The 27,385-nt window shown below is 33.0% G+C and overlaps 1 protein-coding gene across 1 annotated transcript in view; it reads left to right on the top strand.

The window, feature by feature from the left end:
- The window catches only part of CDH12 (cadherin 12), a gene marked incomplete at both ends in the record, with an annotated part of 310,223 nt that overhangs the window by 214,329 nt on the left and 68,509 nt on the right, over positions 1-27,385 (top strand). Inside the window, 1 exon segment of the mRNA XM_080711266.1 lies at positions 9,688-9,855. Within this exon segment, the coding sequence (XP_080567392.1) occupies positions 9,688-9,855 (168 nt within the window).

Genomic DNA, 27,385 nt, shown 5'->3' with positions numbered 1-27,385 from the left:
AATCCCAGTAAAACACACATATCACACACACACACACACACACACACACACACACACACACACGCACACACACGCACACACACACACAATGTGTTAAAATTTGGTATACCAGCGAGGTATTTGATTAAAATTTAGTCATGTATTAATCATGCCTAGGAATGTAATGCATATTGATATTTCTCAACTAAAGTGAACATGGGGACCCTGAAGGCCCTTCTGTCAGTGGAGCCTGTCACCGTTTCCTCACTTCTAGGGGAGCAGAAGTCATTAAGTGGCTAAGAATGTAAGTCATTCCTTTTCTTGAAAACCTAAACAAGAATACAGGACATTTCAGTCATTGAAGAGTTCGTTTAAGAAGAGAGTAGACGCTGAAGAGAATCCAGAAGAACTAAAGCTCCCTGTGTTTAAGACAGTGTCTGAGATCAGAAGCCAGGCTGTCAAATGTTACCAGTGTCAGTGTTAGGAGAAGTGACACACACAACTTGTTTTTCAAGAAATAGGCCAGTAAATATAGTAAGACATTTGGCATTATTATTGGTAAGACATGTTTGTGACTGTTAACTGTGGGAAAACACTGACATTTATTTGTAGAAGAAGGAAAAATATTGGATACTTAGGATACTTTTCAATGAAGTTTATGATGGCACAAAGTTCCCAATAAATTAAGAAGTTCTGGGGAATAAGCAGAATGTACAGAATAAGGAAGGGGAATTATCTAAAATATTTCCTTTGATCAGATGGATCATTATAGGCCTTTTTTTTTTTCTACAGAGCTTTATATCTTCTCTAAATTTGCCTAACTGGGCAACATGACCATAATTAAAAGTAATGATCTCTTTATCCTCTGAGGAACATTCCTTAAAGACAGAACAAATAAAAGTAAAAAGGAGGGTCATATAGAGATAGGTGAGGCGAATGGGAAAAGGGTCAGTATTAGAGTATTCCTATGGGGTGGCAATAATTTACTATCACATAAGTTTACATAGTCAAAATAAGAGTAGCCAAGAAAAGGTGAAAGGCTTAGTATTGGTAAAATATCTTTATGTGACAGAGATGAAATGAATATCTAACTGAAAAAGGTAATATGCAGAAAAAAATGTAAGCATAACATGTGGATTATGACTCTAATTCCTATAGTTTAATACCAGACAGAGAGCATCTGTGTAAGTCAAAATACACGCACTTCCTTTGAGTCTACTTGGCCAGTGTCCACATTAGATAAATTCTGATAATCATATATTATTTCACAATGGAATATGTACTGTTGCTCTATAAAGTTTTATTTTTATTTTATGTAATGCTTATTATTTACAGCCAAATGTGAAACAATTCTGCCATAAACATAATAGATTTTTGAAACATTGATTTTCACTGGAGACAGAAGTCTTGGTGCTAGCAGTGCCTCAGACCACTAGACAGGAAAAGAATGGATGATGAGGCACTTTATTAAGAGAATGAAAACCAGTTCTTCATGCACAGAAACCATTAAGAAGATGTTTTGTCAAATCCATCACCTTGTGGTAGATAAGAGTAAATCAAAAATCAAGAATAATTGCAATTTCTCAGAAATAGTCTCATTTGTTCCAGCCAGAGAGCTTCCTTTTATGATTCCGTTTGCTGTTATTAAATAAAATGCATGACAAACCAATATTATCTAAGATTTTTCACATTTTAGTGAAGAAATGTGTTGAAAACAATTTTTTTTTTAGAGAAAGTCTCATCAAAACTTCTGGAACCTTAATATTTGGAAAGAGATAAATATGCCTTTTTATGTGTTGTATTGGGGATTGAATCCATTAGTGTTCTAGAACTGAGCTATATATATTCACAGCTAAATTTTCCAGCCTGACTTTGAACGTGTGAACCTTCTCTTTTAGACTCTAAAGTCACTAATCCTGCAGACAATGCCTGACTTAAATATGTCCATTTCACTCATTTGAAATGAGGCAAAAAGATTTATGTATTGATACTGATGTTGGTAAAATATTCCTAACCTCTCTTTAAATGTATATCATAAGCTTATACATACATTTATGACATTGATATAGATTAAGGTAGAATATGCAAAATTAATCAAGAACGTAGTAGTTCTTTTAAAATTATATTATTGAGCTGGGCATGGTGGTGCATGCTTGTCATTCGAGTTCATGGGAGGCTGAGTCAGAAGGATAGCAGATTTGAGAACAGCCTCATTAAATACGGAGACTTTCATCAACTTAGTGAGACTGTATTGAAAAATTAAAATAAAATAGGGCTGAGGGTATAGCTCACATGGAGAGTGTACCTGCCAAGTACCATAAAAAATAAATGAAATAAAATAATAATATAGAAGTTAAGTTGTCTTATTGACAGTTATTTGTCATACCCAAGAAATAACTTATTACTTATATTTTCATGTTTGTCTCAAATTAACACTAATATTTAAAAAATACCAAGTATAGATAAATGTAGAAATTGTTAAATCAAGAAATGTTCTTAATGTTTTAAACATTAATGTTTTAAAACATTGAACTATAATATTATCATATATAATTTTATTATATAAATCATATTTGATCTTTAGAGATGATGAAAAGCCTTTATAATTTAGAAATAGCAAAAAATTCACTAATAATATTTTATGAAGTTCATAACATTGATAATGAGTTACACCATTTTAGAAAATAAAATTTATTATAAATAATTAACTCAATGTCAAAATACATGTTTGAAATTCTTTCAATGTGCTTAAATTTCTTTTCTATCTCATCTCAGATCACTAAAGCTGGTTCTTGTCTATCATGTCTTTATGATGTATTATACTGGTCTAATTGATCTGAACTCTAAGTTGATTTTAAACGTTAATTGTATCTATTGTGGAGAAATGTATACAATACAAAGTTGATCACTTGTATTCATTTAATGTGTACAATTTGGCAGTAATATCCACATTTGTGTTATCATTTAACCATCACTAACATTTGTCTCCAGAAAATTTTTGTCAATATCCCTTTAATGTGTGTATATTTTTAAAAATATTTTCTTTATGAATTCTTCTTTTATATATACCTACATGAAGTTGTAGAATTAATATGAAAGTGGCAGAATAGGAGTACAATTGCACGAGCAACTTCTTTTTTTCTTCTTTTGATATTTTGTGCTGCATAATCTTGCCATGTATCTGTTTAGGGAAATGTGATACATGTTGCCCTCATTACTGACACTTTTCTCTAAAGATTTTTGCTTTGAATCTGATTAACACCTTTTATTCAGATATTACAATCTTCAGGGCCATGTTCTAAGTGAAACTTGACATTTATTTCTTATATTTAAGATGTTCTAAAGCCTCATATTTATATTTCAGCATGAACCACACTCTATTGAGTCAAAACTTTATAATGGTGTACTAATATTTATGATGTCTTATGACTTAAAATTTTTTAAATATTCATTGAGAATAAAATTTTGGAGAACTCAGATTACAGTTAGTGCTATGAAAAAAAAGAGAATGACTTCTTCCTTCAAGGACAAGCATGTTTGTCTACACAAAACAGTCATTCTTTAATATGACTTTGCCAGAATGAATGAGTTGCCAAGAAGCATTCAGAAATTGATTGATCATGGACATAGGAAGGACAAGAAAATCAATAGATGCAGATAAATATTAATAAAGATTCACCAAGAAAATTCATAATTATTAAGATAAAACAGGACTATTTTACTATATTGCAATTTTTAATATGTGTAGTGTTATTACATGACCATAAATACACTGCAAAGATTCTGTTGTATTCTGTATTTTCACACTTCAAAAAAACTCTGCTTGATTTTCACTTGCTTTTAGAAATTGTGAGGTACCAACATCAGCAGAAAGATCTCAGAATGTGTGTCCTTGGAAGGAAAATTCACTAGAGGGATGTGTTACATGCCTTCAGAAAGTTGTCGAGCTGTCATACTGAAAAGGAACTAGTTGTATTCTATATTTCTTCAGAGGAAAAGGGCTATCAATGGCTAAAATAATAAATAATGAGAGAAAAGAATTCTTCCCTCATATATATTTACATATACAAATATTCAAATATTTTTAAATGGAAAACCTTGTTTTGTAATATTTTTTTATTGGTGCATTGTATTCATACATCTTAATAGGATACAAGATGGCGGAGACATACATGCATACATCACCCAATTAGCCCTTTCCCAGTTCCCACTTCATTCCCAAAATTTGTTTATAAAAATGATGGCTGTGTTATGATATGGCGAGATTGACATAATTGCCCATGTTAACAGAGGAATGTCCTGGTAGGCCCTGGATGTGACTACTAATCTGTACATATGTTTATAACAGAGGAATAAACAGATGCTTTGCTACTGAGATATTGGGATTCCCATCCATCTATTGGTGGGACCCCATCAAAGTCTAAAATGATTGCATTAGACTTTCATAGGTCACAACTGTATGATAAATAATTTTGCTATTGGATACAACAGATTCAAATGGTTTAGAGAGATAAAAAAAAAAAAAACCTCCTGGGACAAATGGCTTCGACGTCTTAATGAAACAGCTGAAGCAAGTGGTAGTTGGGAAATGTTGGGAAATGGCATGATATTGTCTCGTCATTTCCCTGCTGATGACAACTTGGTAACTCATCTTGTCATACAAATTATTATTCAGCAAATTAGTTTTAAAAATCATATAGTTCATCTGTGCGTGATGTACATAAAAATTTTATTCGTTTTATTTAAAAATTAAGTATCTTTTAAGAATAAGTTTTACCTTTTACAGAAATGAAGTTTATATAAAATGAAACTGTAACCTTTAATATAAATTGACACAATGCTATTTTTAGTATCACTTAGATCTGGAATTAAAAACAGACACTAAAATTAAGCCTCCTAAAGTTAAGATTTTAGTCTTTTATTATCTTTTCTATCTTATATGTTTAATAGACTTATTCATTAAATATCTCTTTTAAGGTTTTCCTCAAATTCTTATTTTGTATAAGGTTAGTCATGACTTTGTCAACACTGGACCTATGATATGCCAAGAGAGTGGTCTTTCCAGTCCCCAAACAGCCTTATTTTAAAGGCATCTCAGCTATATGTAGTGGCATGACCCTGTCAGCCAACATACTCAGGAGGCTGGAGCAGTAGAATCTCAACATTGAGGCCAGTCTGAGCAATTTAGCATGACCTTTTCTCAAAATAAAAAGTAAAAAAATATGGCAATATATCTCAAAGGTAAAGCACTCCTAGTTTCAGTCTCCAATTGCCAATAAACACATTTTTTATGATAAAACTAGAACTATGCCAACAATTTCATCATATTTAAAATTATGTCATGAACATTTATTTCAATAACGATTAGAATTTCTAGGAACATATTACATCATAGCCTCTTTTTATGTTTAGTTTTTATTTGTTACTTTAGCTGTTATTATATGCTAATTTATTTATTCACTTATTGTCTACTATAAAGTTTACATCCTTCTAGCTAGATAGTCAGATAGAAAGAAAAGAACAAAATAAATAATGAAAGGAAGGAAAGAAAGAAAAAAGAAAGAAAGAAAAATAAAGAAAAATAAAGAATGAAAAGAGATGCTTTCATTAACTTACATTCTATTTGGGGCAACAAAACACAAATAGAATAATTAAGGCAAATAGGTAGGATTTTGAATAGCAGTAATTGATAAAGAGAAAAAGATTTAAAAGGGGAGGTATGAAATATATATATATATATATATATATATATATATATATATATATTCAATTTCTTAATCTCTAGAATATGTGGATATGTTATGTTATATATAAAAATATAGTAGCAGGTGGAATATATCCTGCCAATGATCTAATAATGTTTTTGAGAAGGAATTACCTTGTTTTACCTGGGTGCACCAGTATAATCACAAGGATTTTTACAAGTGAATCAGGGAGAAAAAATAGAATCAGAAAGATTTGAAAACACTCTGCCATTGGCTCAGAATTGCAACAAGGATGGTAGGGTACCAATATTGACGCACTCTCTAGAAAGTGAAAAATCATTTAAAAAGGAGTGAACTCTGCCGCACTATTGAGATAGATATTAGCCTACTAAGACCCATGTTTTAAGATGATGATGATGATGATGATGATGATGATGATTGATGATGATGATGATGTACTGGGGTTCCTGGAAACCCTTCTACCTCCGGGATACACTCCCAGACCTCTTTTTATATTTTTAATTGGAAACAGGGTCTCTTAAGCCAGCAAGGCTGACTTCGAACCTGCGCGATCCTCCTGTCTCCACCTCCCAAACGCGGGGATTACAAGCGTGCGCCACCACGCCCGGCTAGTTTGTATTATTTTAAGTCATTATGTCCATGATCATTTGTCTCAGAAGCAATGGAAAACTAATTCATCATAGGATTTTAGACACAATGGTTAGCAAAGTTCTGCAAATATGACTTTGGGAAAATGACTTAGGGCAGTGGAGTGGATTTCGTGAGGATGCCACATATGATGAGAATTTCCAGGAGAGGGGAGACAGTGGGTAGCAATGGCGCTTGGTGCCAGGAGAAACAACTGGAGAGTTCAGGGGGAGGCTGAGGTCGCGCCAAGCCTTGGCTCTGAAGGGCATGCGCAGTCTCTGATGCAGGGTCCTTTGAGGACAAACACCCAAACTCATTTTCCTTTGGGAGTACAATCTCTTGCAAATTTGCCTAAGACAACCAGGAGTCAGAGAGAAGCCTAGAAACATAGATCTGGAGGAACAAATAGAAGTGCTCATGATTGTATAATACCCTCAAGAAAGTAACAGCTTGTGAAAAAAAAATAGGCATTTTAGATCAAAGCCTGACTAAATCTGTTATTTCACGTCTGTTCCTGAAGTGTATCCCTCTCTCCAAGAAAGGGCTCTTTTAAAATAATATCCTGGATCAACACTTGTAATGTTTATTTTTTTTTTCTTGTATAGCATTTCAAAATGTTATTCTTGGAATACTTAACCCACTTTACCAATTAAGTTGAAGACTATCAAGATCCATAGACATGTAGATAGCATAAGAATTCTTGCAGAAGAATAATATGCCCTCTACAGATTACTGTCCTTTGATATATATTGTATTATTTAGTGGTACAAGGGGTTGAAATCAGGGATGTTCTACCTCTGAGCTATACTCGAGATTTATTTATTTATTTATTTATTTATTCATTTATTTATTTTTTGTGGGTTTGGGGATGAAACTCAGGGATATTTGACCTCTGAGCTATACCCCCTGCCCTATTTTTTATTCCTTATTTTTTGAAACAGGGTCTCACTAAGTTGCAGAGGGCCTCACTAAGTAGCTGAGGCTGTCCACGCACTGCGATCCTCCAGTCTCAGCCTCCCAAATGCTGGGATTACAAGCGTGAGCCACCACGCCCGGCTAAGATCTTTTTATTTTGAAACATGGTCTCATTAAGTTTCCATGTGCTGGTCTCAAACCTGTGACCCTCTAGTCTCAGATGCCCAAGTACTGGGGTGACACTCATATGCCACTTTTCCTGGCCTGATGTCCTGATGTGTTATTTTAAGTGTATTATTCTCTTAACCATATGTATATGTATGTAACCATATGTGTGTGTATATGTGTATATATATATATATACACACACACACACACACACACATATATATATATATATATATATATATATATATATACAGAAATTATATCTGACGGAATATATTCTCTCAAATTTTGCTTTTATTCTAGTTGTCATGGTTATATATATATATATATATATATATATATATATATATATATTGGAAAGCTCATAAGTTATAAGGCATTAAAATCATTTCAGGATTAAATGCATAATTAGCTATCTATCCTTTTATCCAATAAATGTGATTTATTATATAATAATATAAAATCAAATAAAGCTTGCAGCATCTCTAACATGGAGTATTTATGCCAATTGTTGTATAAAATTCAGGATTCTCCTTTTCTTCTTCATTCATCAGTTATTAATCCTAAAAGGCACTCACTGTATATTTATTTACAAGTGGCAAAAGATAGAAACAGGTGTATTCATAAACCTAAACATGAGACTTGAAACATTAATATGTCACACTAACTTCTGATGTCACTTTCTACAGTGGAAGAACCTTATCCAAGTTCTACACAAAGTTCCTTCTTCCATAAGACCATGGATTCTGTTTTTACTTTTTTTTTTCTTGTCAAATAGCCAGTATAGATATGTGGACATAAGAAGCATAAATTAATGAAAAGAACATTTTATTCCTAAGCTTTTTCAAAACAGCATTATGAGAAAGATTTTTAAGCATGTTAAATATTGTACTCTGCTTGATTACCCAGATTGTGTTCTCTTTCAAAAGTGTACAAATACCACATTTCTTCCCTCTGTAGTAGTTCTGGAGTAGGAACTGTGGTGTGAGGCGAAATGGGTCATCTTCAAACTGTATATGAAGCCTTTCTCTCTATCCAATTTCTAGCCTACTGTCTTTTGTTTTTTAATAAGACACTAAAGGAGGAGGGCAAGGTAGAGGGTGTACACATTTAAGAACTACTGGGAAAATTGTTTTGTTTTTTTTTTTTTTTTGGTGGCTTCCTAGAAGCCCTTCTACCTCTGGGCTACAATCTCAGACCCATATTATACTTTTTTTTTTTAATTTGGAAACAGTGTCTCTTAAGCCAGCGTGGCTGCCTTCGAACCTCCGTGATCCTCCCATCTCCTCCTCCCAAGTGCAGGGATTACAAGCGTGAGCCACCACACCCGGATGTATTCTTAAAATAAGTCTGATAATGCCTATCATTCTCTTTTAAAATTGCATCTTAATTTTTTAATCTAAATCGATCCCAGCAGATATGTTTTTATGTAGTTCAGCAAGGAACCAGACCCTCCCCTCTCCCTCTCTATTTCTCTTATATAATTTTATGTTGGGAATTTTTCACACAGAAATATATTAAGTGAAGAAAAAGTTTATGTAACTATAAATGCACATACATATGATTTCTCCCTAATATGTGAAAGCTAGGGAGAAATTGGTCATGGGAAAAATCTAGATGAAGAATGAGATTCTATAAATGAGCAAATAAGGTGACCTGAGGGCATGGAGGGGGAGGGAAATCCCCTAACACACATGATGTACTTCTTTTTTTTTTTTTTTTTTTTGATGTCACTGTGGGTGGAACCCAGGGGCTTTTCTACATCTGGGAGATACTCCCAGACCTATTTTTATACTTTATTTGGAAACAGGGTATCATTAAGTTGCTGAGAGTCTAACTCAGTAGCTGAGGCTGGCTTTGAACCTGTGTGATCTTCCTGTTACAGCCTTCTAAACGCAGGGATTACAAACATACACCACCATGCCTGGTGTGGGAATTGGGTAAGGGCTAATTGGATGATGTGTGCATGTATGTCTCCACCATCTTGTATCCCATTAAGATGTATGACTACAATGCACACACACAAAAAAATTTTAAAAGACTAGAATTATTTTGCAAATAAGGCAACCTGAGGGGACAGAGGGGAAGGGAAATCCTCTAATGCACATGATGCACATGATATCCTTTTTTTTGGTGCTACTGGGGGTGGAACCCAGGGGCTTTTCTACATCTGGGCTATACTCCCATACCTATTTGCTACTGTCTTTTATTTTGAAAAGCAATGTTTGTGATATTTATCTTTATTATAATAATTATTATTATTTCCCTTAAGGTATTATTAGAACAGCATTGCCAAACATGGACAGAGAAGTCAAAGAACAATACCAAGTTCTCATTCAAGCCAAAGACATGGGAGGACAACTAGGAGGATTAGCTGGGACGACAATAGTCAACATCACCCTCACTGACGTCAATGACAACCCTCCTAGATTCCCCAAAAGTACGTCATTCATCCTATGTTTAACTTAGGAAAGCTTTTGACAATTTTTATTCGCCGTGTTATTTAATGCTACTGGCATTGAAATTATTTTCTAGACAATTTTATGCTTCAGGAAGCAAATGCTAATGGATAAATGTTAAAAGTTTGCAATCTTTAAATTTTCACTGAAAATTATACTCAAAGTTTTTTTTTTAATAGAAAATAAGTCAAGAGTTGAATGCCCTTATGCTATTGATTCTCATCAAAATATTGTTGATAGGTTGAGATCTTTCATATCTTAGTAGATGACAAAATGTGAATATGCAAAATCAGATGTAAGTCATCATATTTATAACACAAGAATTATATTTTCATATTATATAGTTAGGAATATAAGAATTATGTGCCTGATTTTAGCAATTATATGTGCTGAAATGTTCCATACCCTGGGATATTGAAGTTATTGACAGTATTTTATTTCTCACGAGTTTTTTCATTTTAGCTTTGTAGTATAGTATTGTAGTAGGTGAAAATTGCTATAGTTTCCATGATAATAGAATGATTCACACCATCATTCTCCCTATCACTTTGTATTTCTCATTGAAAATGAGTATTTCTCACTTGTGTTTCATCTGTTTTTCTGTTGCAGTATTACATTTAACACCAATCAGTACCTATTCACTTCCACATTTTCAAGGATTGTTTCTGTGTTCCTAAGACTTAGAAGACTAAAATGGAATGATTTTATCCATGATTTTATAAGGAACTTGATTACATCCCTGGGTGGTTGAGCAGTTTAAAAAATGTAACAAAATGAATTTTTTTCTCCCCATTCCAGAAGAAGGGTTTATGAATTCACTTACTAATATTACACTGGTCATATTTTATTAAATGAACATTGTATTCTTTTGTCTATAGTTTTCCATATTTCACTGCATTTTTTTCTTTATTAATAGAGTCAACCGATGTTTTCTTTATGGAAATATGTTTTAATGATGATAAATTTTAATGGGCAAATGTTAGGAGTGGCAATTAGAATACATTGTATTTTAATGCATTTATCAATAGCTCTGTTGAGCCATTCCAACCATGTAAACATAATATCTTTTTGTACATGATAAAAATATATGATTTCTCTTTGACAATTTAAAAATGAATGGATTTAATTACATAAGAAAGAAACCATACTTTAGAATATGGAATGCATATGACAAAGGCTACTACTATAGAAAGTGTAATGGTCAATAACACAGATTTTTTGTATTATTATTATTTTTTGGTGGTACTGGGGTTCCTGGAAACCCTTCTACCTCCAGGCTACACTCCCAGACCTATTTTTATACTTTTTAAATTTGGAAACAGGGTCTCTTAAGCCAGCGCGGCTGGCTTCGAACCTGCATAATCCTCCTGTCTCCGCCACCCAAACGCGGGGACTACAAGCATGCGCCACCACCCCTGGCTTAATAACAGAGAGTATTTTAATACAATATTTACCCTTACGTTTATATTAAGAAAAAAAGAGAAAACAATCCATCTTTATTCTTTATCACATGGCCTTATTGAAAAAATATGATTTGAAGTCTAAAAGCTTCCAGTCTTTTTTCTTCCTTCCTTTCTTTCCCTCACACACTATATTTTTATTCCTTTTTCTGTTTGACTTAAATATAGCAAGTTGTTGTAATAGCTATTTGAGCAGGATAAATTGGCAAATTATGTTGCTTATTTGTGTAAATGAGATTATGAATTTGGATCCTGCTCTGTGATTTTTGCACATGAAACATGTTGAATTAACAGTGTAGAAAATAGCAAATATATTCCTATATAGTGTTATTCTTATTCATATGAGTAATAATCAGGGAAACAAAATAACGACAAGGGAAGAGATATAATCTTATTTGGCATGGCTTAAGTGTAGTTTATAAGTTTGGTCAGGGACCCAGATAAATTGCAGCACAGTGAAATAACAGTGTCTCAATGAAAGAGGAGCTGTGTATGATGAGGAAACCCAGATAAGGTGTGAAGGTCCCCAGGAAAAAAGAGCATCTCTTTCAGACCACACCTAGTGACAAGAGAGACTGGATAAAGGAGGGAGGCTTGTTTGGTATTTATTGACGTTTGAATTTGTAGGTCTATGGGGTAACAGTATGAAATTTACTGAGAAAGTACATAGTGAATAAATGCACAGGGACATCTAAAGCATTTAGAAGTTACTTCTGCCATCTTATCATTACTGTCTTTTGTCCTATTCACAACGATGCTCCCCGATTAATATATTCTACATTTTACTGTTAAGAAAACTGGACCTTTTAAGGAATAAATAGCCTAAAATTAATAACTATAAGCTGAACAACTTTTTTAAATCTTAAGTCCAAATTCCTTCAAGTTTAACATACCTGTCATTCCAAAACGGTATTTTTTCTGAATGTATCTGCAAAACAATCATGTCATACGTTGCAATGTCATCATTCAAAAACAGAAAAATAAGAACAACAAAAAGTTAGCAAGAGGATCTTTGTAATTGCAGTATTTCATGCGTATATTGCAGGTACATTTGAATTGCATTCTGAAGTTATAATTGTTGGGATATATATATATATATATATATATATTTTTTTTTTTTTTTTTCAGTACTGGGATGGAACCCAGGGGCATTCTACCTCCAAGCTACATCACTAGCCCTATATTTTAGTCTTTTTAGTTTTAGTTTTTTTTATTTTATTTTATTTTATATTTATTTATTTTATTTATTTATTTATTTTTTGTGGTACTGGGGATCCTGGACACCCTTCTCTGGGCTACACTCCCAGACCTATTTTTTTTTTTTTAACTGGGTCCCTTAAGCCAGCAAAGATGGCTTTGAACCTGTGTGATCCTCTTGTATCCGCCTCCCAAATGGAGGGATTACAAGACTGGGCCACCACTCTTTTTAGTTTTTGAAACAGTGTCTCACTAAGTTGCTAAGGGCCTCACTAAGTAGATGAGGCTGTCTACGAGCCACATCCTCTGGTCTCCACCTCCAAAATGCTGGGATTATAAGCTTGTGCCACCACACCTGGCTATGGTTTCTTAAATTAAAAAAAATAATCTCTCTAAAATTTTACAGGGCTCTGTGTCAAGCCATTTTTAATGTATTATCATTTTGAATTATCACCTTCAGAGGAAAAAATAGAACATATTTATAAACAGAGAAGTCATTTCATCAGAGGCTGATGCCCATTTAGAAGGAGTGTTTCTCTTATAGTGCAATTAAACAGCAAATGTGACATAAAATTGCAAATTGAAATAATATTCATTTGAATGTTAATGTCAAAAAAACATACATTTTGTGTGTGAATAGCTTTAAAGCATATTTCTTACAGTTAGTGATGCTTGCTCATGACTTAAGCAATTATGCCTTAAAAAGCTTGTTTCAGGTGAACTTTAAGCCATGACTTTTTGCATTGATTAAACATGCACAGGTTATTTTTTAAAATATACTGGTCATAATCTAATATGGCTTTGTGTGTGTTTAATATACATTTATGACACTGTTAAATACCCATTTCTATCAAGTTTCTTTTATAAAATGAGATAAGAATAGATATGCATTTGTACAAGCATAGATAAATATTTTCCTATATTTAATTGTTTGAAAATAAATTATTCCTCATAGCTAAGCATGTTGACACACATCTGTAATCCCAGTACTTGGGAGGCTGAGAAAGGAACATCTCAAGTTTAAGGACAGCCTTACCAACAGCAATGTTGCAGGGAGTAAGAAGCTCAGAAACCTAGCGAAATACTGTTTCAAAACAAAAAATAAAAATGGGCTAGAGTTGTAGCTTGTAGATGTACTGTTCTTGGCTTCAATCCCTAAAACCACACACACACACACACACACACACACACACACACACACACAATAGATTTGCATGTACCTTCTTATTTACCTTGTATAATAATTCTATAGAATTCTATCAGCTATAGAAATATAAGGGCAAAATTAAATTATTAGGAAAGTTTAAGAAATTTGCCCAAGAACCCTACTTTTTAAAATTATTATCTCTCTCCAATAAATTTTTTCCTTTCATGGATGTATTTGTCTCGAAAAAATTCACAAAGTATCTGGATTAACTGGTTTGTCCACAGATAAACCTAGTTAATAATGATTCAAAACTAGAAATAAGTGGGGCATTGTGGTGGACACTTGTAATCCCAGCATTTGGAAGGCTGAGACAGGAGAATCGTGGTTCACTGACTTGCCTTAGCTACTTAGTGAGGTCCTCTGCAACTTAGTGAGACCTTGTTTCAAAATAAAAAATAAAAAATAAAAAATAGGGCTGGGGGTGTAGCTCAGAGATAGAATGCCCTGAGTTTAATCTCCAGTACTACAAACAAACAAACAAACAAACAAACAAACCTAAAAATAAGCCATGGCATTGTGAAAGAGTTCTATCTGAACTCATATCAAAAGTATTTTCCTTGAAAAATACTTTCTGTAAGAGGTATGTAGCATTTATATGTTACCTCAAGAATATCTGCAGAGGATCTCCATTTATAAATAAACCAGGAAAACTGCTAATGGTTTCCATTACTTGAATTTTAAATGACAAAGCCATCTAAAAAGTTGATATAAATTATACATTATGAAATTAAATCAATTAGATGATGTGCTAATTCATGGGTATACACACACACACACACACACACACACACACACACACACCATATTTTTAAGGTCACATTCTTAAGAAAATACAATATTCCCTGTCCTTTGAATCCAGAAAAGCCTTCCTAGTGTCCATTATATGCCTGAATTCAGTGAGAATTTCTAAATTCGGTGAGGATTACTCAGTTCTTTTAAAAAAAGAAGTAACACCACAGAATGTGCCTAGAAGATGCTTCCGAGGGCAGAACAAAGGCTCTTCCCATTATCATTAATCTGGTATGGTTGGTGAAAGGAAGGAAAGGAAAAATGGTGACAATTACTCTGAAAGAAATAACAGGAAAAATGTGAATAAAATAATAGGCCTTATTTGAAATTTAATATCTTATTGATAATAACTGTTTCAGTTTGAGTCAAACACTTGGAATTGCAGGGAAGAGTGGAGTCTTAAAGATAAATAATGTGTGACCTAATAAAAATATTTTAACTACAGAATGCAAGTTAATAATATCCTAAAGTGGAACCAGGGGGAGGCTTAAAATAATAGTACAAAATTTAATATGTTAGAATGTTAATAACATATTTCTAATTGTTTCTAAATTTAGTAGTAATGCTGATTAGGCATCAATTTTAGTACACATTTTAATTCTAACAATTCTACAAGAATAAAATGTAAATGTATAAGTAATTTCACATGGATACTATTCTCTAATGATGTTTTTAAATCTAGGCTTTTGTCATTTATAAACATCTCCAGTTTAGGGTAAAAATGTACTTTTCAGAACATACACTTATATATTATTTATATTTTAACCTAGATTATGTAAATGTTCTACATGAATAAATATTTTGTTTAATACTACACATGGGTTTCATGAATAAAACAAAGATAGGCAAATATACCTCTGATTTTCTATGTGTATATGTATAAATGATGCACTATAGATACATTAAAAATTAAATATGTTTCTTCCCTTTCCCCTTCGATGAGAAAAATATTTGGAAAATCTTTAATTTATAAATTATAAATCTAAGAGATTGAAAGTTGTTTTTAATGTATATTTATGTTCTACCTAGGTCTCATAACAACTGTATGTGTGACAGTAATAGAGTCATAATGTTATATGATGCTCTCTGTTCTTAAAAAATAAGCCAAGACATATTATAGCACTAGCTTTTTATTAAATAGAATGAACACTGCTAGTTCAATACCCAGTTGGGTATTTTGTCTACTTCAGTAAAAAAAAAAAATAGCTACATCTCTAAGATCAAACATGAAAATAATAACCTGGGACTGATTCACAAGCAATTCTAGCAATGGTTCTCAAATTATATTTGCCTTATTTGCCTTAAGATTCCTTTGGGATCCCAAGTTCCAGGACAGGAAGTTCTGTTTTGTGTTTTTATTTTGGTTTTCAATATGCTTTTATTGACACAGTGTAATGGTACATCAAATTGAGGTTTAGTTGATAGAAACATACATGCACATAGCACCTGGTGCATTTCCCTCCAGATCCCATCAATTGACATAACTTGGACCTTGAAAGTAGAATATTAAATAAGCATTCTGGTAGACTCTGGCATGTGTAGTCTGCAGAGAACAATTTGAAAATCACTGGTTTACTGTGATGAAGCAGAAAGTGCTGATTCTCTGATACTGCTTTTACATTATTATCAAATCTAGAGGATGAGTTAGGCATTTGTATCCAATGAGAATATCCTTTTTTTCATGCAAAATTCCATTCCAACAGATATATTTGGGTAGAGATTAAATATTGAAATCTATCCAAATAAAATTAAATATTCTTAAAGCTTTTTAAGCAAACACTAATATATAATCATTTATGTTTTTTGAAAGTATTCCTAAGAGCCTATATATGTCAGATATAAATACTAAGTTAATAATACTGAACTGAATAGAATTTGAAGGCAAGCTCAATGAAAACCTCTGTGCTGTGGATTCTCCAACTGTAAGCGAAAAATGAGTTTCACTAGACTCCATGAAGGCTAATGCAATAAAATATTAACCGTTTTTAAATAATAATTTTAGTTCTATTATTGCCACTGTTAATAACGCACTGTCCTTACCTACAAAGAGCTTTTTTAAATGATGCTGAAAAAATTTTGTTTGCTTACTTGGCCCTGCTCATCATGTGAAAAAGGACAAGAAATGAGAACATGAGTGTTTCATGGCACCATTAGCAGATTCTCAGGAAAAAAAAAAAAAATAGAAAATGACCTAAGTTCATGATCTTTAAAAATTTACTTTTTAGTTTAAGGAATAATAAGGACACTGCATCTTTTCTTATCAATGTCAATAATAATTAATAATAATAATAATAATAACAATAATAATAATAGACTGTGGGCTTATTAATTACTTAAATATTTTATTTGTTTTTTCTTTTTTATACTTTTATTGGTGCATTATTGTCTCACATCATAACGTAAGTCATGTTGACAATGACTTACATGAACATGGCACTTTGTGCCCGCCTTCCTTCCCCATTTCTCTCCCTCTCTCTCAATACAGAGTACTCAGATTGAGACTGGTATAGTCACATGTATACACAAATATTTTCATATTAATCTGTAGACTTCAATATCATATGTATGTGTATATATATATACATATACATATATATGATTATAATTTATGATATTTAAATACTGAATGGATGGTTTGTCTGTGCCTTGTATTACATAGTTCACAATTTAAATATAAGACTTTACCAGGATAGAATGAAATTCATGGATCTCTACAGACAGGAAAATTAACACAAAAGAAACCCTTATATAAAATTTTGCCTATCCGCTCCTTCTATTCTTTCTGCAAAAATAGGAGTAAATGTCTGTTATGAAACTCTCCTAAACTCAGAGCAAGGGTCTGGACCCCAGCACTGGGTAGCAATCACATCTCTAGGCCTCGGGCTGCAATTCACAAATACCTGTGTACTTAGGAAATCCTCAAGTTCAGGAGTCCAGGCCTCAGCCTATTGTTCTTCTTTGGTTTTGTGGAACTTCCCTAACCAGTTCCAAGATTTCCCCAAGAGGATGCATGCATTCTTGCATCATTTTGTGCTGAAGAATGTGGTGATGATTGTAAGGTTGGGGCAGGGCCGGAAGCTAGGAGGCGGAGCTCTGCGATTCCGGGAGGGGACCAGGCCTCCCGGGAGGGGACCAGGCCGGTCCAGAAGAGCAGAGTGCAGAGAGGACCCGGAGAGGGAGGGAGGCATTTCTCTCCCGCCCGCCACCGGCCCCCGTGGCCACGCGGGGGCTGGAGGTTGATCCCCCACGAATAAAGCCTCTCATAACTTATTATGGATCTCCGCGTGTTTCTATGCTAATGGGGCACACCGCATTCTGCAATCTTACAATGATAACAAGGAGAAAAAAATACTGACATTTATTGCACATGTACTATATAAATAAAGACACCAGCTCTAAGTATTATTGAAGAAAAAAGAGCTAGAAACTTTGAGCCAGTGTTTGTGTGTGTGTGTGTGTGTGTGTGTGTGTGTTTACATATATAAAGTATATGTAACATCTATAGATAGATATAGTGATTTATGGAGTAGGGATAGCCTAGGCTTTAGAGTACTAATGGAGAGCTCAATATTACAATTTACTTACTGGGGCCTGAATAGCCTAAACAAAGCCTCACTGTCTGTTCTTTATATCATGAAATTAAGATAATTTTTTAAGGTAGTCATCTATCCTGGTTTGTCTGAGATAATTCCAGTTTACAATTATGGCTCCAAACTAATTACTAATAGCAATTCCTTTTACTCACAAAAGAGTTTTGTTCAAGTTATTTATTGTATATCCATTTTGATAAAATATGCCATGCTTCTGCAAGGATCACATATTGTAATTAAGATATTTAAGATTATGAATATTTAATATATATTTTTCCTATCCTCTAATACTTCCCCTTCCCTCCTTTCAAATATATCTCTTTTTTGTACTTCTATAACTAAAATGTAAACACATAAGTTCATTATGTACTTTGCTTCTTATGTATATGAATTCCTAATATGAATATACATAGTTTAAGAAAAAATAGATCAAGATATAGCAAATGATTATATTTCCATCTGATCTTACCACCAGAAAAAATATTTTAAGAATTAGGATAAACCGTAGATATTTTGTGCACATGGAGAAAATTTTAAATTTTTTAATTTCAAATAATATTTGGGAAATGTACACAAAATTATTCTATCAGCAAAATGTTATTACCTCTACTACTGAACATATATAATTATGGAGTTGACTTACAATATTATGTTTTCATCTAAGTTTAGCTTAGATAAAATACAGTCGCAAGATTAAACTGATCTATGAAATTCTTTTTTGCTTACCAAATTGTTATCATTGAAACTCTTTATGAATAAGAAGAAATGAAATTCATTCTCATATAAATTCTTGATCTTATTCTTATACGAACATATTAACAAGAGTATAGACTGTTTAAATAGGGTAGTTGGAATTAAATCCCAGATTCCTTGTCTCATATATATATATATATATATATATATATATATATATATATATACACACACACACACAAAATCTTTATACTACTGTTTCTTATCATTTCACTAACACAATCATACTTGTTGATTGGGGTGCCATATGATGTTTTAATGCATGTAAAATTTGTGTAATGTTGAAATAAGAGTAAACATTTTTTCTCAAGCATTTAACAGTTCATTTATAGCTTTTTTTCTAGAGAATATGGTACACTACAATTTATCTATAGTCACTCTACTGAGAAATAGAAGAGATGGACGTATTTTTCCTATCTGACTGTAACTAAATAGCCATTGACCAACCGTTTTATATCCCTCCTCCTCCACATTTTCAACCCTTTGGTAACTACCATTTTACTTTCAACTGCTAAGAAGTCAACATTTTTTTTGAAGATTTAAAGAAGTTTATTAAAAGATAGAAATACAGAGAATAGGAACAGCTCCATACTAGACTGGCATGGAGGGATGACTCGAGTGAGTACACCCGTCAATATTTTTTTTGAGTTAGATCTCATAGTATTTGTCTTACTGTGTTTGTCTAGTTTTCTTTAACATAGTGTGCTTAATGGCAACAATCTCAATGGATAAAGAAATCAGTGAGGTATTATTTAGCCACTAAAAGAAAACTCTTGTCCTTTGTAAAAATATAGAACTGGAAGGTTACATTTACTTGATTATTTTAATTTAGAATAAAAATATATGTTCTGATTGTTATATAATTTCCCTAATTTTATTAAATTTCTTATTTTATTCTTTTTAGTTTACAAACTTAAATTACTAAACAAATTAAAAATTTCTAGAACTTTTATATAATTAAATACATGTCTATATATGTAAACATATACATATTCATAATTTTTATTAATACCAAGCCATTGTGAAATAAAATATATATCATTTCATTACACTTCTTAATAAAAAAAACCCACTCCATAAAACACAGTTATAGGTGTTTAAGATTAAGCATTATAAGATTCTAAGTATAGAAATATGCTTTAAATAAATATTTCTATAAATTAGGTATTACAGTTAGAGCTCATATAGAAGATAGCATTTAAGAAGACATTCAATGGAGTATAATGTAAGAATTTATGTTTTTATAACATAAGACTAAAAATGAGAAGAGAACTTTTCAAAAAGATGGAAAGAGTATTATCACAATTGTTTGCCCACTAAGCATAACAAATTAAAGGGAGAGCTACTGGGTCATTAGAACATAATCCTGTAAATGAGCATGGGGCTAGAGAAAAAATTAGTTATAAAATGCTACCATGCTGAAAAATATATGCATTTATGTACTTATATATGTATTTTAGAGTAGATGGGCACTATCATGTACCAACATGTTAGAAAAATAATTCTGATAATGGAGTAAAGTCAGAAGTAGAGAGTCACGTGTAGATAGCAGAGGACCATTGATTGGAACAGATAGGAAAAGTGGAACTGAGAGACATTTCAGAATGTATAGGATTTCTTTCTGTTGAATTCAAAGGATGAGGGAAGTAAGATAAAAAACACATGAAGAAGTGATTTCAGTAGAAAGATGGCTTTTCTATTAATATCATGATTTACAGTGAAGGTGAGCAGGTCATTGAAAATACAGGTATTTCAGAAGAGAAGTCAGACGTAAGAAAGCATTTCAAAGATATATAAACAAAAAATGATAAGTGAGGTCTGAGGCCCAGAAAAAAATAACTGAATTTAAAAAATACACACTGTTTGCATTTTGAGTATAAAAAAAAGATCCTGGAAGGAATGTGAAAGTTTAAGGAGAAAATTAAATACAAATATCTATTATTTTTTATTTTTATTTTATCATTTATTTAATAAGTCTCACATTTTTACATTTTATTTTTGCTTTAATACTGATATTAGAAGTTTTATAGACAAGAAAAATGAACTTAAAAACTCTTTATGAAAGCTCTCTAGAACATAAGCAATACCGAATGCCACAAAAAGACAAAGTTTATATGTAAGAAATATAGTTATTATAAAATGTTAGATTTAATAAAGCATATTATCCAATGAGAATATTTTAGTGTTTGCATAATCTATTTTTATAAAAATTGAAATACAAATAATTTTTACTTTGTCCTGTATAAAGGGGATATAATCTCTAATGTCTTCCCTCAAGGAGTTAGTATATAGTGGAGGAGATTTGTAAGTTAATTGCCAATTACATAACTTGGAATGAAAACATAATAAAGTTATTCACAAAATGATATATATAAGTGTACAAGAAGAAAACTTCCATCATTACTAAGAAAATCTGAGAGGATGTTGAAAATAATATCCACATTGATTTCTATAAAAATAGCCAGTAGGGGAACAAACATATACTGAAATAAATAGACCACTGCAAAATATGGCATATTACTAAGAAGGTATGTAGAATTGAGAAAAATGGAAGTGGGAAGACTTAAAAAATCATAAAAACGTGCCTGTAAGCTGTCTCTGAAAAAAAAATTATAGATTTTACACATAGATTTAGGGTAATTGGTCAGTAAAATATTAAGGAATAATTATAAAAGGAAACAAGGCTTGAGGGAATATCTGAAAGGCAACATCCATGTAATGGCTGAGTATTAAAGCCAGGGTATGCACCCAACATGTATGAAGACAAGATGAGGATGCAGAAATCCAATTATCAGCTTACTTAATTAAACACTAAATAATTTGTTTTGGCTAAAATAAATCAAATATGATATGAAAAGATTATGACACAATTTTATCTTTTTCAGACTATCCTCCCTTTGTTTTGAAAAATAAATCTGTGAGAAATCAAACTCTAAGTAAATAGATATTCCTACCTGCATTTTTTACTAAAGTTTTATTGGTGCATTGTGTTTATACGTCGTAATGGGGTAAAAAATTTGTGTAGGCATAAATGCACACATCACCCAGCCAGCCCCCACCCAGTCCCCACCTCACTCCCTCCCCATCCTTCCCTCCCATGCTTGGTTTAGTGGTTGACTTCGATATGAATAAGTACATCATGCATTTTAAAGTGTTTCCCTCTCCCTACCTCCCATCCCCACAGTTAGGTTGTCTTATTTGCTCCTCTATAGGATCTCTTTTTTCACATGGGGTTCCTCCTATGACCCCATTTACCCTAGCTTTCACATATTAGGGAAAGCATCAAATTCCTTACTTTTTGTGACTGACTAATCTCACTTAGCATAATGTCCTCAAGATCCATCCATTTCTCTGAAAATACCGCAATTGTATTTATTTACGGCTGAGTAAAATTCCATTGTGTACATATCCCACAGTTTTGTAATCCATTCATTTGTTGATGGGCATCTTGGCTGGTTCCACAGTTTGGCTATGGTGAATTGTGCAGCTATGAACATAGATACACATGCATTAGTTTGGTACTTTGGTTTCCTTTTTTGGGTAGATACTCAGAAGTGGTATTGCTGGATCAAATGGTAGATTTGTTCCCATTCTTCTGAGGATTCTCCATACTGTTTTTCAAAGCGGTTGCACCTATTTGCAATCCTACCAACAATGTTTTGGAGTCCCCACTTCTCCACATCCTCGCCAGCATTTGTTGTTGTTTGTGTTTTGAATGATTGCCATTCTAGTTGGAGTTAGGTGAAATCTCAGGGTAGTTTTGATTTGTATCTCTCTGATTGCCAATGATATTGAGCATTTTTTCATGCTTTTATTGGCCATTTGAATTTCTTCTTTCGTGAAGTGCCTATTTAGTTCATATTTTATTTGGAAACAGGGTCTCTTAAGCCAGCGTGGCTGGCTTCGAACCTGCGTGATCCTCCTGTCTCTGCCTCCCAAGCGCGGGGATTACAAGCGTGCGCCACCACGCCTGGCTCCATTTTTTGATTGGATGATTTGTTTTTGTTTTTGGATTGAGTTTCTTGAGTTCTCTATATATTCTAGATATCAGTCCTCTATCGGAGGGGTAGATGGCAAAAATCTTCTCCCATTCTGTTGGCTCTCGATTGAGGTTCCTTACAGTTTCCTTTGCTGAACAGAAGCTCTTCAATTTCATGTAATCCCATGCATTGATTCGCCTTTTGGTTTGTTGTACCTTTGGGGTCTTGTTGAGAAAGTGTTTATCTGTGCCTATGTGTTGCAGTGTTGGACCTATGCCCTCTTTGAGAAGCCTTAAGCTCTCTGGTCTAATATCCAAGTCTTTGATCCATCTTGAATTAACTCTTGTGCAGGGTAAGAAAGTGGGATTAATTTCCAATTTTCTGCATATGGTTAGATCCTACTGGGATTTTAATTCCAAGTATTTTTCAAGATCTTTGTTGATAAGTTGCTTAATTTATTTTTTATTTCATAAAAACTTGTACTATTATTTCTAGCATATTTTTGTGAATTTATTGGGCAGAGTCTCTGAGAACTATGTGCCATATTTTGTTAGATGGATCAGAAATTACATAGATAAAGGCAACTAGGAGAAACATCTACATATTTAATGGAGGTTTTAAAGAAATAGTAAATACACTTAGGACAATGGGTGGACAAAAATGTTATTAACATGATTGAATTGTTGTAAACTCCTGCCAAGATCTCCATCATATTGGATGCTATGTAATATAAATATCTTTTATATAATTCATATGTATTAAATATATATGGTTTGGGAAATCAGAAACAATTTTTATTCTTGCAATCATTAAGTAATTTAAGTGGGTTTTGTTTCATAGCTCATTTGACATTACTTTGATTGGGATTTCCAATTAAATTTTTTGAAAATCATGTGAAAAAGCACAATTAGTTTTGTAGAGGAATATATATATATATGTCCTTGCTGAGTTTATAAATTACTATATCTATAGTACTAAAAATAAGAACTTTTACTTTACCACTGGATACTGTGTAAAAAGAAAGGAAGAATTGGAAGAGCAGAGAGAAATGCAATATGTTTCTTTTCTATTTTTTGGGTATGGAAAGAGACATTTTAAAATCATTTTATCTGAAAGTCCTATTTCTTTCTAGAATATTATTACATTTCCCAATGCTCTTTTTTTCTATATATTTTTAAACGTCCTCTTCAACCTTTAAAAATAGAAAATTCCCCAAGTATGCCTAATCCATAACTTACTGGACTGTGCATTGCTTAGTTTGGCTGACATTCAATATTTTGTGTTATTTGTATATTTTGAATTATATATTTATTTTTTACAATTTTATTGGTGCATTTTAATTATATATCAGAGTGAGATAGAAAATGATACATTCATTCATATATGTGCATACTGCTTGGTATAATTTTCTCTATGTCTGACTCTATTTCCCTTTCCTTCCTCCCCACATATATCAGTGATATCAGTACTAAAAGTTTTATATATGGATATAAGATTATTTGAACTATTTTTTCTTTTATTTTTTGTGACACTGGACATTGAACCCAGGGTGCTACACACGTAGCACTTATTTATTTTTATTTGGAAGTAGGATCTCAATGGATTAATGAGAATCGCTGTATTTGTTGAGACTGTCCTGAAATCTGTAATCCTCCTGTCTCACCCTTCTAAGGACTAGGTTTACAAGCATATTCTACCATGCTCCATTTAAACTATTTTGTTTTTCAATCCTTCTTTCTCCCTCTCCACTTCCCACCCCCAATCACCTTCCACTATTATACTGTCTCTCTCTTCATTTATCTTATATAGGAAACAAAAAGGATCTCAGATAAGATGCTTGATGTTCTGAGATTGGCTCATCTCACTTAGCATAATATTCTATGGGTCGATACAACAAGTACATTAAAATTACAAATAGCACATAATAAAGAAGAATACAACTATGTATTATAGATTTTTAAAAAGCTTACTTGTCTACACAACACTGCCTTAATCTCAGGTAGTAAAATTATGTGAAATAGGGCAACCCCATGAGAAAATGTTTTGCAGATGGAGGTGACATTTAACTAATTTATCTCATGGCCTAGAATTCCTCTGTTTTCTTATTGTATTGGCAGATGAGTTGATTGGATCATTTGAACACATTCTCCTCATATTTCTGTGTTTAATGAAATAGGTCCTGGTGAGAGTTCTTCTACCACAGAAATTGACAAGCACTAAAAATCAGGGTTTATATCTCTGTTCCCTCCCTACTCCAATGCGGTCTTTAAACATTTACTAGGATATGACTGGGAACTATTATGAGTATATATCTCATAGTCTTAATGTAAAGATAAAATTATTTAATAATGGGAATGAGCTTAGAAAAGTGCCCAGAAAATAGAAAGCACTCTACAAGTGATTGCTATGAGTGTCTGTTCCACTTAAAGAGTAATCTCTACTTAAAAATGTCTTCCTTTCCTTCATATTGACATTTAATGGATTTTCTAAAAGCTTCATACATTTTCTTGAAAGTCAACTCTGTGACATAAAATATGGAGTTTCTACCTGGGCATGATAGAAGTGACACTTTCTATCTTTGTAGTGCAGCATGAGAAAGACATTTTGAGTATAGAGGAGGAGAGTGATGTGAGGAAGCCAGTTAGCAGACATCTGTAGTGATACAGAAAGGAATTTGAAACTTTGATGGTGATTGCTGTGGTAGTTGTGAGAAATGACAGTGGTGGATAGAGCTGAGTGATTTTAGGGGATAAAAAAAAATCAACCATAATAATTATTTGCTATTGAGAGAAAAGTCTAGTTTATTAGACAGAAGACATGGTAGAACTACTTTCAGAATCAATGTATATGGGGAGAAATCTTTTGAATATGTCAAAACTGAGATGATCTGACAGTATACAAGTGAAGTTTTAAAACAGCACATTGTTTTGCCAAGTATGAAACTCAAAAGCTGAAGATAGCCCAACATAGTGGCACACATTTATAATCTAAGTACTTGGGAGGCTGAGACAAGAGGATCACCATTTCAGTGCCAGCCTCAGCCACTTCTTGAGGCGCTCTGCAAGTTAGTGAGATTCTGTTTCAAAGAAAAAGTAAAATAGGGCTGGGAATGTAGCTCAGAAGTAGAATGCACCTGGATCCAATCCCCAGTAACACACACACACACACACACACACACACACACACACACACACAGAGTTATATATAGGGTGTTTTAAAATGTAAAAAAGTATTTAGCATAAAGATAGTACATTAAGTAAAGTGATATGTTAAAATAACCTAGGAGAAGGAAAATCTACAGAAAGACTGAGACAATGGTTCTTAATCATGATTGTGAAATAGAACAGAAGGGAGTAAAATAAATCCTGTTATCTCAAAACAATTCAATTAAAATCTCTTTGGACTAAGCTTGGGGAGTAGCATTTTTTTTTTTTTACAACTTCCATGTGATACTAACATGCAGCAAAAATGACACCTCTGACCTTGAGAACAATAACAGAGAAAGCCGGAGAAGAGGAGGCCTTGACATGGGAGAAATCAGAACTGCAGAGATTCAGTGCTGATAACAAGAAGTGTGCTTTTTTTAATTAATTAATTTTTTTTTTTTTTTGGTGGTACTGGGGTTCCTGGAAGCCCTTGTATCTCCGGGCTACACTCTCAGACCTATTTTTACTTTTTTTTTTTGGAAACAGGGTCTCCAAAGCCAGCGTTCTTGGCTGGCTTCGAACCTGCGCTATCCTCCTGTCTTTGCCTCGCAAGCGTGGGGATTACAAGCTTGCGCCACCACGCCCGGCTAGAAGTGTGCTATTTTTTTAAAAAAGGGATGACCAAGAGTGTTGAATGCTTCTGAGAAATTGTCTCTGTACTTACTGACTTGAAAGTCACAAGCTGCATCAGAATAAGAGCATAGTAGGTTCAGAAACCAAAGTCTACTTTGGAGTGGTTTTTAGGTGGGGATTTATAACAGTGACAATCTATGTGAAATGTTGTTTGAACTGGGGAAATGATACAAGTGGTAGCTGAAATCAGGTTTGGGAGAAGGAAAAGTTTTCCTAGATAATCAAATATGAGCACTTAGTATATTCTTAGAAATATTTCAATTGAGATAACATATTGATAGTATAGACAAACTCTCCAAAAAATAGAAAATATTTACAAATTTTTGGGTTTTAATAGTAAGAGGCAGTGAAAAAAGACATCTTGATTGAAATCAGGAAAGAAGAAGAAAAGAATGTTTCCAGATATAACAAGTTAATATTGAACTGTTGACCCGATGCTAAGAAACATACAGGGCACAACAAAGTATGGTCCCAGATCAAATCTCAGAATTTACAATCAAAATGTCAGGATGCATTTAAGACCTTTTAGAGCCATTTGTCAAAGTAAGGTATTTTGTGGTCTTTTAAAACACTTTTTATAGAGCGTGGAATGGAGGGGAAATTTTTGTGCAGAGGATTTACCCACAGAGTGATGCAGAGTACCTAGCTAATAAAAGCAAGAAGTGTGATTGCTCTTCTCTCTCCCCTCAGGTTTGG

Source organism: Muscardinus avellanarius, assembly GCF_963383645.1.
Source record: "Muscardinus avellanarius genome assembly, chromosome: 1".
In the NCBI taxonomy this organism is placed as follows: Eukaryota; Metazoa; Chordata; class Mammalia; order Rodentia; family Gliridae; genus Muscardinus; species Muscardinus avellanarius.
The sequence above is the reverse complement of the archived record's forward strand: the minus strand, read 5'-3'. Positions and strand labels throughout refer to the sequence as shown.